General features: G+C 48.0%; 1 protein-coding gene across 4 annotated transcripts in view; it reads right to left on the bottom strand.

Annotated features, from left to right (window-relative positions):
- Positions 1-10,605: 10,605 nt before the first annotated feature.
- ATG101 (autophagy related 101) overlaps positions 10,606-13,105 on the bottom strand; it is a 73,275-nt gene continuing 70,775 nt past the window's right edge. For all 4 annotated transcript variants that reach the window (XM_063952778.1, XM_063952779.1, XM_063952777.1 and 1 more), the window contains exon 3: positions 10,606-11,186. In XM_063952778.1, coding sequence (XP_063808848.1) covers positions 10,782-11,186 — 405 coding nt within the window. In that variant the 3' untranslated portion in view covers positions 10,606-10,781. The remainder of the gene's footprint in view (positions 11,187-13,105) is intronic.

Raw genomic sequence — 13,105 nt, forward strand, 5'->3', positions numbered from 1 at the left:
CTACTCTCCCAGAAGTTGCAGGAGGCTTTAGATTTTTGGAGTAGCCCTCCACACCCCCAGAAGAGCAGGCAGATCTCCCGCTGCTTGCCAGCACCCTAGGCAAGTGGGCAGGATGGAGAGATAATCTCTGGCATTTACGGGTCCGTGGATTGGGGGAGAGGATAAAATTATGCAAATCACGTCATTTTAGCCCCACCCCCTCCACATGTACTTGCAAAATGCGGTGTTTTCCCAAGGTGGGGTGAAGCTAGATAATGTCAGAACCCGTCCACCCCGGGGGTGTTGCCTAGGGTGTAGGGGTACCGTGCACAGGCCCTGCCGCTCCTAAGCATAACCAGCCCCAGGCTGAGTCAGTCCTGGTTCTGAAAAAAAGTGGTCCCCCTGTAATCTGAGCAGATCGCAAACTGAAGGAAAGGTTGGCGATTCTCCCAAATCGGGATGTATAGGTAGGCATACTTGAAATCCAGAGATACCAAAAAATTCTCCCAGTTCCAGTGCGTGAACAATGGAGTGGAAAAACTCCATCTTGAATTTGAGGGAGGTAGTGACAAATTAACGGAGTCACTATCTGCAAAAACGCATAATAAATAGGGAAAAGCGTCTCCCCTCTGGGCGACCTTCCAGGGCCCCTTGCCCCGTTATACCAAAGGCAGAGGTTAAAGTGAGCCGGAACGGGGAACGTTCCGTCAGTTCCATTTGGAGACAGAACCAGTTCCGCCTCCTCCTGCTCACCTAACCCAGGAGGGAGATGTCGGGTGCCCACTGATACTGTGTTACCAGCGGGCAACCAGCTCCTTCCCCCCCAGTGGCTGCCGGAGGCCAAAACTGAATCCTGAGCTCCGACTTCTGGCTCAGGCAGTGTGCGGCTGGGCGACGCTATGGGAGACACGTCATGACGTCTTTCCCATAGTTCCGAGGAGCGGGCGGCCAGGAGCGGGGCTGGTGAGTATAGTGTTTTGTTTTGTGTGTGTGTGTATACTATGGGGCACATCTACTGAGGTATAACTACAGGGGCATAACTAATGGGGGCACATCTGCTGGTGGCATAACTAATGGGGACACATCTAATGGGGGCACATATACTGGAGCAAAACTACAGGGTGTACATCTACTGGGGCATAACACATGGGGCACACCTACTGGGGCATAACTACGGGATGCACATCTATTGTGGCATAACTACAGGACACACATCTACAGGGGCACTTCTGACTGGGGGCATTACTACACGGGGGCATTAATGATGAGGGCATTGCATAGGGGGCACTCAATAAGGGGCATCACTCACGGGGACATAAGTGGCACTACTACTGGGGGCACTGTGTAAGGGGCACCAATACTATGGGCACTACCACTACAGTGGGCATTGCATAAGGGGCATTACTATTGAGGGCATAGTATAAAGGGCACTGCTGATGTGGGCATTATGTGTATTTGGGGTGCTACTACTGTGGGCTTTGTATATAAGTGGCACTAATGTGTGTCATAACAAGAATAAGGGACACTACTATGTGGTGTTATGTGAATAAGATTGTGCTACTGTGCGGTGTAATTTGAATTGGGGATACTATTGGGTGACCACGTCCCTTTTATTTGGAGACAATGCCCCTTTTTTCCAGCGCGCTCACTCCCTTTATTTCACAGGAGTGGGTCGTGGGGGGGTGAGTTCCACCACCTCTCTAGGACCACTTTAAGCATTGACCAAAGGGCCCCCTTATGGAGTTTCAAATGTCCCTAGTGGTCAAGTGAGAGAGCGGCAGACTCGGCCCTCACTGCCCACCCCATACCTCCCAACATGACCCTCTCCAGTAGGGACAGAATGCTCTGCTTCTGGACTTCCCTCTTAATGTATGATTGCCCGCACTTGTTTTGAACAAGTTAATGGATAAGAAAGGTGTTTCACCACAGGTGCCAGCAATCATGAATTAAGAGGGAAGTCCAGGTGCAGAGCATTCTGTCCCTCCTGGAAAAGGGTCATGTTGGGAGTTACGCCCCTGCCTGTGATTCCTAAACAGCGGGCGGTCTGCCGCACATAGCTGGCTCCCCGGCCTGCCTGTTTACCTGTGTTCCCGTGAACGGATGCGGCCGCAGGTGAATAGGCAGAGTTGCAGTCTTTGTTGACGGAGCATTTCCCAGCAGCGCCAGGACTCCCGGGATTTAGGCCCAAAATCAGCTGGGATTCAATCCCGGGATTGGAAGCTCCACTCCCAGGGGAGATTGAGGGATCAGCGTTGAGCGTCCTCAGTACGCTCAGACACTGCCCAGCTCCCGGCTCCCCCGCGCAGCGTGACGTGCAGTCACAGGTCACGCTGCACCATCACCCGCCGCTGAGAGAAGATGTGGCTTACCCGTCCGACCCCGGTGTATGATAAGTTATGTGTGCAGGGCGGGTGGGGCGGGGCGAGGGGGGCACATGTACACTGTGTATACAAAAGTGATTGGACACTGATAGAAAATAGATCAACAAGATTTTACTGACATCAGTACTTTGTAGGTCCACCACGTGCATTGATTTTTGCAGACACCCTTCTTCGCAAACAGTTCCCAAGTTCCTGGACAACAACAGGCGGTATTGTTTTGCCATTCCGCCAATAAGTATAGTGACCAACTGACACTGAAGAAGGACGAGTCAGCCTAGAATGCACCAGTCGCCCCAGAGGTTCGTAGTGGGGCTAAGATCTGCTCTCTGAGCTATCCAGTCCATACGGATTACTAAATTTTCTGTATATCAGTCCAATGTCACCCTGGAAACGTGACAGGTGGCATTGTCATCCTGATAAAAACATTTGTCGTTTCCGTAGAACTGTCGCAATGTAGGGAGCACAGAGTTTTCAAGAACATCTGTATACTTCTCAGAGTTAATGTGACCATACATTACAACTTGTGAACCCATGCCAAACCAGCCACCCAGCATAACACCACCACCTCCATGCTTTACTGTAGCTACTGTACACTCTGACATCAGAAGTTCTCTTGGAAATCGCCAAACCCAGGCATGTCCATCTGATCTTAAAAGCGTAAATCGTGATTTGTCATTAACACTCGCCGCCATTGTTCCACTTTACAGTTTTTTGCACTCTTTACACCATCGGAAGCGCTGGGTTGAATTCTTTGTGAATAGGGGTTTATGAGCAGCTGCTCACCCATAATAACCAAGTGCATGGGACTCCCCATGAAGTGTTCTTGTCGACACATTAGTGACCATTTGGAACTTGTGTGCAATAGTATGCATGGGACGACCCCTTTCCTTTCGCAGCTCCCTGGTTTGCACTCTCTGGTCCCTGGGTTTAAAGGCAACATGGCTCTGGGGCTAATAGGAGGGCGCGTACCAGAACAGAGGATAGCAACACCAACCCTTCAAGGATAGCGCAGCTATCCCAACAACATAAAGGGACCACAACGGCGGACCAACCAAATACTTACTCAATTAAGCAGGAATTGAAGCACGGAGGCAGGCGCCCAGTATCCACTACGGACTACAAGAAAAGGAATTACCGGTAGGTATTAAATTCCTATTTTCTGTAATGTCCTAGTGGATACTGGGGAACTGTACTTTAGTACCATGGGAAAGTCCCAAAGCTCCCAAACGGGTGGGAGAGTGCCGAGTCCCCTGTAAAACCGCCTGACCAAACTGAAGGTCATCCCTGGCCAAGGTGTCGAACCGATAGAATTTCACAAAAGTGTTCGAACCAGACCAAGTAGCAGCTCGGCACAACTGCAAGGCCGAGACACCCCAGGCAGCCGCCCCAGGAAGAGCCCACAGACCTCGTCGAGTGGGCCTGAATAGATGTCGGCAGAGGCGCCGAAGTATAGACCTGTTGAATGGTCAACCTGAGCCAACGAGCAATGGCTTGCTTGGAAGCCGGACGACCAATCTTGGTGGCATCATAAAGGACAAACAGCGAATCAGATTTCAGATGACGAGCCATCCTCTTGACATAAATCTTCAAAGCCCTCACTACATCTAAGGACCCTGGCCCAATGGAAGCATCAGACAACACCGGAACCACAATGGGTTGATTGACATGAAAAGTTAAAACCACTTTTGGCAAAAACTGAGGACGGGTCCTGAGTTCCGCCCTGTCCTCATGAAAAATCAAATAAGGGCTCTTACAGGATAAGGCCCCCAATTCAGAGACACGTCTTGCAGACGCCAATGCTAATAACATCACCGTTTTCCAGGTGAGAAATTTTAACTCCACCCTCCCTATGTGAGGGATCAAACCCGTACGACTGAAGAAAGGACAAAACCACATTAAGATCCCACAGAGCTGTGGGAGGTACAAAAGGCGGTTGCATATGAAGAACTCCTTTTAGGAAAGTTTGTACTTCCGGCAACGTGGCAAGTTGTTCCTGGAAGAAAATAGAGAGCGCCAAAATCTGGACTTTGATGGAGGCTAAACGTAGGCCCATATCCACTCGCACTTCCAGGAAAAGTAGAAAACGACCAATTCTAAATTCCATGGGAGACACCTTTCTACTTTCACACCAGGAAACATACTTCTTCCAGATACGATTATAATGTTTTGAGGTCACCATCTTCCTGGCTTGTACCATGGTGGAAATAACCCGGGAGGGACGACATTTTCTTGATAGATTCTCCCTCTCAACTTCCAAGCCGTCAAACGTAGCCGCTGTAAGTCTGGATACACAAACGGACCTTGTTGAAGAAGATCCTTTTTGAGCAGTAGAGGCCAGGGATCCTCCAGAGCCATGGTTAGGAGGTCCGAGTACCGTGCCCGTCGAGGCCAATCCGGGGCAATAAGAATTGCTTGAACACTTTCCCTTCTTAGTCTTTTTAGAACCCTTGGGATCAGCGGTAGAGGAGGGAACAGGTACACAAACTGATACGTCCATGGCGTTGTTAGCGCATCCACTGCTACAGCCTGCGGATCCCTTGTTCCAGAACAGTAACGGCATAGCTTTTTGTTGAGACGAGAAGCCATCAGATCTATCTGCGGACAGCCCCAACGGTGAATTAACTGTTGAAACACCTGGGTATGTAGGCACCATTCCCCCGGATGGAGGTCGTGTCTGCTGAGGAAGTCCGTTAGAATGAATATGGCTGAGATGGCCGTTGCGCTGGCCTCCGCCCAGAGGAGAATTTTGACAGTTCTCGCATCGCTGCTCTCCTTCTTGTTACTCCTTGTCTGTTTATGTACACCACCGCCGTGGCGTTGACAGATTAAACCTGGATCGCCTGATCCCTCAGGAGATGGGAAGCTTGCAGAAGAGCATTGTAAACTGCCCCGAGTTCCAGGACGCTTATCGGCAGAGTAGATTCCTGACTTGACCATATCCCCTGGAACTGGGCCCCTTGGGTCACAGCCCCCCAACCCCGGAGGCTGGCATCCGTTGTCAATAGAATCCTCAAGTGGATATTGAAATTCCTGCCTTCTACCAGGTGATGAACATGTAGCCACCATAATAGAGAAATCCGGGCTTTCGGAGTTAAGGTCACTTCCTGATGCATGTGAAGGTGAGACCCCGACCATTTGTCCACAGATCCAGCTGAAATGGCCGGGCATGAAATCTACCGTATTGGATTGCCTCATAAGCAGCAACCATCTTGCCCAGCAAACGTATGCAAAGATGTATGGACACCTTGCGAGGATGGAGCACTTAGCGAACCAAAGCCTGGATAGCCAAGGCCTTGTCCATCGGAAGAAACACCTTTTGAGACACTGTATCCAGCATCATTCCCTGGAATTGGAGACGTTGGGTCGGTTCCAGGTGAGATTTCTGAAAATGTAGGATCCACCATGAGTCGTCAGATCGATGCTGTGCAGTAGACGCTCCCTGGACATAGCCTTTATCAGGAGATCATCCAAGTAGGGGACTATGTTGACTCCCATCATGCGCAGTTGCAGCATCATCTCTGCCATGGCTTTTGGTGAAGACCCTTGGGGCTGTGGACAGGCCAAAGGGCAAGGCCCGAAACTGGAAATGGTCGTCCAAGATGGTGAACCTGAGGTAAGTCTGAAGAGGGGGCCACATGGGAATGTGTAGGTAAGCATCCTTGACATCAAAGGATACCAAGAATTCCCCCTCCTCCAGACCGGACACCACTGCCCACAGGGATTCCATATTGAATTTGAACACCCGCAGATATGGGTTTAGAGACTTCAGGTTTAAGATGGGTCGCACCGAACACTCCGGTTTTGGAATGACAAAAAGACTGGAGTAAAAACCCCTTTTGTGTAATGGAGGAGGTACCGGAACCTCCACCCCTGTCCGCAAAAGTTTTTTTAATTGCTTCTTGCAAGGTAACTTTTGATGCGGGCAAAACTGGTAAGCCCGATTTGAAAAATCTGTGAGGAAGTGCTTGAAATTCCAGCTGGTATCCCTGGAAAATGAGGTCCCTCACCCAAGGATCCCGGCAGGAATTTGCCCACACGTGGGCGAAGTGTTGAAGGCGAGCACCTACCTGAAAATAGTCTTGCTGCTAGGGCCAACCGTCACACGGAAGGCTTAGCAGCAGGGGATCTGGTGGTCTGGTCCTGGGATGCAGCAGTTGCAGGTTTAAGGGACTTACCACGAGATCCTTGCCACAAGGAGGATCCTGTGCAAGAGCGTGAAGCAGGTGGCGCAGCAGACAGCAGATAGGTAGACGTACCCGCCATTGCCTCGGAGATCCATTTATTTAATCCGTCCCCAAACAAGGCATCACCTCTAAAGGGAAGATTTTCTACATCCTTTTTGGAATCAGCGTCCGCTGACCAGTGACGCAACCAGAGAGCTCTGCATGCTGAAACTGCCATAGCAGTAGTGCGGCCATTTATTTTACACAATTCCTTTATAGCCTTGCTCATAAAATTTGCAGCATCCTGTATGTGTTGTAGCAGAGTAATGACCTCATCCTGGGGCAGATTGTCTAATCCATTAATAATATTATCGGACCACTTGACCACTGCCCTGGAAATCCACCCACAAACTATTGTGGGATGCTGTGCTACGCCCGCTGCCGTATAAATTGCCTTGAGAGTGGTCTCAACTTTACGGTAGGCCGGCTCTTTTAGGAATATAGCCTCTGGCACCCGCGGTACCAATTTCTTAGACAGTCTAGACACAGACGTATCAACTGATGGGGGGAGTTGGGGGGGGGGGGGGGTTGGGGGGGGTTCCCATATCTTCCTGTCCTCAGCTGGGAGGGGGAAGGTAACTAAAAACCTCTGAGGAATTTTAAATTTCTTAGAGGTTAACCATGCTTCCCTGGCCAGGGAGTTTAACTCTTTAGAGACAGGAAAAGTTGCTGAGGTCTTTGGTCTAACATTAAAGTACAACTCCTCATCTGGTTCTGCCTCCTGATACGGTATGTGAAGAACCTCTCTTACAGCAAAAATGAGGGCCTCCACTCCTGGGGACAGAGAGCTGTCCTCATCCATATCATCATCATCCACATTGGGCTGATCAGAATCAGAATAAGACTGAAGCACCTGTGGCAGTGAGAGTTTATGTGAAAACAACAGAGGGGGCTGAGAAGCCTTTCTGGTATCTGCTGCTTTTGCCATACAATCAATAGACTGCTTTAACACTTGTCTCTCCTTTTTAGCAGCAGCTAATTCTGAATTAACATTCTAAATCATTCTTTTAAAAGTATCTAGCCAGTCAGGTGCCTGTGAACTGTGTCCCTGAGGAGATAAGGAACATTTCTCACACATGAGGGACCCTGCTGATGAAGGGATAGAGTTACAAGCAGCACACATAACCATGTCAACAGACACCTTGACACAACTGTAATATAGCGCAGCTCACTGGAAACACCCCCACAAAGACCCTAGAGAGCCCCTAGAGTGACACTGAGGAGCGGAAACCAGCACACAGAACACAGCAGCGCAGTGGGTGAGATAATGTGTATAACCTGATAAAAGTGCAGCTGCGCTACCCTGCTATGACCCCCTGGTACCAGTACAGAGTCTGTAACAGCGTGTGTCCGTGGAGGAGCAGCGTGCATGCAGCCTTGATGATCCACAGCAACAGGGAAATGGCGCCTTCCCGCCTCTGGTCCCGCTCCGGGAAGCCCCGCCCGTTGCAATGGTGCGCGGTCCCTCACATTATTATACTGGCCATGTGTATATTTCATATAGATAACAGTACAGACAAGCCCTAAAGGGCAGTGAGCAATGCGGGGCATGAGCCCTGAGCCAGTTTTGTCCGTAGCGGGCACCACAGCTCGTGGCCTGTGACCACTGCGCAACATGCCGCCAAAACTGCACCGGGAACCCACTAACTGGGACCCCAGAGTAACACTCACTGCACCTCGATCTTCGGCATCTGTTAGAGGGTGGTGGCTAGCTGCTGGCGTGGGCACACATACTAACGATGTGTGATCAGCACCTCAGGAGCTCAGAATCCTGTCAGCTGGGATTACGAACCATTAACCCTCAGGAGGTTGGTTCAGAGTCCCCTCTAAGTCCCAAGAAGCAGGTAGCCTGGTTGGCAACCAGAACTACCTGAAAACAATAACTAAAACAAAAATTAAAGGAAACTCTCTGGAGCTCCAGAGAAATGCACCCGGCTTCTTGGGCACATTTTTCTAAACTGAGTCTGGTAGGAGGGGCATAGAGGGGAGGAGCCAACACACACATACACACACTAAAGGTTTTAAAGTGCCAGGCTCCAGTGGACCTAATCTATACCCCATGGTACTAAAGTACAGTTCCCCAGTATCCACTAGGACGTTAGAGAAAATAAAAATACATTTTAATACTGTGTATGATTTATGCCAACCGTGTGGCCAACTCGTGGCTGGCCATCATCATGATGGGCCTATTTTAGATGTAGGCCTGGTGCCGTAGTCCCATCTCTCCCATTATTAATCTAGCCCTGATTGTAGGGTACTCTTCATATTAAATAGGATTTTTGGTCACTTTCCGTTGAATCCATTTCTCTTAAGCAGACTGGGGGACACTGGGTTTGCAGGATGGGGTTGGAGCTGGCACTTAAACTAAAACTGTAGCTTTAAAACGAATGCTCCTCCTTAGTGCTACCCCATAATGCCAGTACAACTTAAGAAAGAGTCCGGTAAGGGGTAGCAGTAACCCTGTGAAATTGTTAGAGCAATAAAACAAACTAGTAGGGACAAGCTGGTCAAGAACCAAAGCCTTGCATGACTGAGCGTGAGGCAGGGAATGCAGTATCGCCCAGCCGTCTTAAGAAAAAAGCATTCAACAGTAAGTGACCAAAAATCCTATTTTCAAAGTGGGCATTGTGTGAGGCAAAACCATGAAACCGAGCATACGTGTTGACAGAGGACTAGGTGGCTGTAAGACAGACTTGTTCTGTCGAAGCCCTGTGTTCCACCGCCCTAGTGGAATGCACGGACACCCAATTTGGTGTTGGACACCCCGCACTAGAATAGGGTTGAGTGATCACTGAGTGGACCCAACTTGCAATGGTCTGCTTTGTAGCAGGCTAACCATGTTTAAGTGCTTATTACGAACAAGCTGAGAAGCAGTGCGGCGGACAGAAGAATCGCCCAAGTAAATTTTCAGAACTCAGCCAATGTCTAGCAGAGTCAGACCATCCTGGTCTCGGAAGTCACTGAAGGAGGAAAAACCAGAAAGACAATTTCCTGGTTTACAAGGAAAACCGAACCAATTTCAATTGAGATGTAGGAACATTATGGAGAACTGCTCTATCACCATAGTAGATGAGGCAAGAGCCATAATGCATGAACTCAAGATCCACTTAATGTAAACGTTCAAATGGAAACTGTGTCAGAGGACCAGGTTAAGATAACATGGTGCTATTGGCAGACTCATTGGGCTCTATGATCCCCAGCACCCAGGCGTCTGAAGAGGACTTCATCCCACTGGGATGCGATCACATGATGAAGGGTCGCGCACGCACACTATAGCTGCTGTGTGAGTGCAGACCCTCTGAATGCGACACAGCGGCTGCGTTCAGGCCTGAATAAGGCTCTATATCAGCATAACATCAGAATACAGTGAAAGCAGCACTACAAACTACCATAGGTGGTATATTTTTCAACTAATACATTCAATAACTACAGCTCATTGGGATTACAATTAGGACTACCATCAAGATAACAAAGGTTATTATATGTACTATTTCAAATTTTATCAATTTACAGCTCACAAAAATATCAGTAATTTGCCGGCAGAGAATCCTGACAGTAGTAAGTGCAGATTCAATTATCCGCAAAGTTCCATTTTAAATCAGATCATAAAACTAAACTGCAAAATAAAAAAAAAAATAAAAAAAAAAAAGAATGCACATCCCACATTAATGTGGATCTAATGGCAGGATCACCCGATTTTAAATGTACATTTAACTTCAGTCCTTTGGCCATTTGCATTTGATCACATAGGGTCAATTGTCAGAAAACACAAAAATATATAAAAAATGATCAGAATGAACCCAGTAACATGTTGGGGCATCTTAAGTCTTCCCCTAAATGTATTTATGATGTCTGTGTGTGCTCTAGGTTGTATCCTGGTACAGGAGAACATATGCATTATTGTTGCATTCATCTACAATAATGAGAACCAACCACAGCCATGACACAGGGCAACACATTTTTAACATAAATGTTTCTCCAAATCTGTGTACTGGATAAAAAGCACAAGAATAAAGGCAATAATCTGTACAGGATCAATTTTATTGTTTGTAAAGAATTAAAGTACTTTAGGCAAAATGGCTATATACAAATGATGCTGTTTTACAGCTATCTTTTCTGACAAATGATTTAATTAACGAGCATAAAATTAATTAGCTCAGTCCATGCTTTAAATATATGTTTGTGGGGTCATGTAGCCTTACAGAGCCAAAGTGTCTTTGATAAGTCTCCGCATTGTAGTGGTGACAGACGTACCAAGAGAATCAGTAATCTGATAGGAGATTTTATACAGATAGGGTTGCACCTCCTTTAGGCTGGTGTCAAACACATTATCCACCTCTGATTGGGTTGGCATTTTTGGTAGATATTCGTGTCTGTTCATCACCTCCACTATGTTAATGATCTTTTCCCCAAGCTTCTCTCCCACTTTTTCTCTGCAGATTTGCCGTTCCTGTTCAGTAGCCAGCGATACAATGTTAACTTTGATGGCCCAAACCTCCCATGGAATGCATTCATCTGAGAAAGGCCAGCGGGACTTCTTCTTCTGGTAGAATTCCAGAGACACTTGTCCAATGCCATCATTTCCAGAATTTCTCAGTGCATCCTGGAAAAGAAAGGATATTGGTCATGTGGAATATGGTGATGATTTTTAAAATTATAAACTGAACAGCAGTGCAACCAGCGGAGCATGCCCCTTAATTGTGATTGAGATATATATATATATATATATATATATATAAAATTCAATGTCATGTAAACTCTTACTAATCTTTAAATATAAGCGGCTGAGAATTGGTTCTCTTTTACTGCTAGTGAAAAATAAGATTTTACTTACCGGTAAATCTATTTCTCATAGTCCGTAGTGGATGCTGGGGACTCCGTAAGGACCATGGGGAATAGACGGGCTCCGCAGGAGACAGGGCACTTTAAGAAAGAATTTGGATTCTGGTGTGCTCTGGCTCCTCCCTCTATGTCCCTCCTCCAGACCTCAGTTAGAGAAACTGTGCCCGGAAGAGCTGACAGTACAAGGAAAGGATTTTGGAAATCCAGGGCAAGACTCATACCAGCCACACCGTATAACTTGTGATAAACTTACCCAGTCAACAGTATGAACAACAACAGAGCATCAGTTCAACCCTGATGCAACAATAACATAGCCCTTATTGCAGCAATAACTATATACAAGTATTGCAGAAGAAGGCCGCACTTGGGACGGGCGCCCAGCATCCACTACGGACTACGAGAAATAGATTTACCGGTAAGTATAATCTTATTTTCTCTAACGTCCTAGTGGATGCTGGGGACTCCGTAAGGACAATGGGGATTATACCAAAGCTCCCAAACGGGCGGGAGAGTGCAGATGACTCTGCAGCACCGAATGAGCAAACACAAGGTCCTCCTCAGCCAGGGTATCAAACTTGTAGAACTTTGCAAAAGTGTTTGAACCTGACCAAGTAGCCGCTCGGCACAGCTGTAATGCAGAGACCCCTCGGGCAGCCGCCCAAGAAGAGCCCACCTTCCTAGTGGAATGGGCCTTAACTGATTTTGGCAGCGGCAATCCAGCCACAGAATGAGCCTGCTGAATCGTATTACAGATCCAGCGAGCAATAGTTTGCTTTGAAGCAGGAGCACCAAGCTTGTTGGAAGCATACAGGATAAACAAAGATTCTGTTTTCCTGACCCTAGCCGTTCTGGCCACATAAACATTCAAAGCCCTGACTACATCAAGTAACTCGGAATCCTCCAAGTCAGTAGTAGCCACAGGCACCACAATAGGTTGGTTTATATGAAAGGATGAAACCACTTTTGGCAGAAATTGTGGACGGGTCCGCAATTCTGCTCTATCCGCATGGAATACCAGATAGGGGCTTTTATGTGACAAAGCCGCCAATTCCGACACACGCCTAGCCGAAGCCAATGCTAGTAGCATGACCACCTTCCACGTGAGATATTTCAATTCCAGCGTTTTGAGTGGTTCAAACCAGTGGGATTTCAGGAAACTCAACACCACGTTAAGATCCCAAGGTGCCACCGGGGGCACAAAAGGAGGCTGAATACGCAGCACTCCCTTCACAAACGTCTGAACTTCAGGTAGAGAAGCCAGCTCTTTTTGAAAGAAAATGGATAGGGCCGAAATCTGGACCTTAATGGAACCCAATTTCAGGCCCAAAGTCACTCCTGACTGTAGGAAGTGAAGGAAACGGCCCAGCTGGAATTCCTCCGTAGGGGCATTCCTGGCCTCACACCAAGCAACATATTTTCGCCATATACGGTGATAATGTTGAGCGGTCACGTCCTTCCTAGCCTTTATCAGCTTAGGAATGACCTCATCTGGAATGCCTTTTTCCGCTAGGATCCGGCGTTCAACCGCCATGCCGTCAAACGCAGCCGCGGTAAGTCTTGGAACAGACAGGGCCCTTGTTGCAACAAGTCCTGTCTTAGAGGAAGAGGCCACGGGTCCTCTGTGAGCCATTTCTTGCAGATCTGGATACCAAGTCCTTCTTGGCCAATCCGGAACAATGA

The sequence above is a fragment of the Pseudophryne corroboree genome, chromosome 2 (assembly GCF_028390025.1).
Source record: "Pseudophryne corroboree isolate aPseCor3 chromosome 2, aPseCor3.hap2, whole genome shotgun sequence".
Lineage (NCBI taxonomy): Eukaryota > Metazoa > Chordata > Amphibia > Anura > Myobatrachidae > Pseudophryne > Pseudophryne corroboree.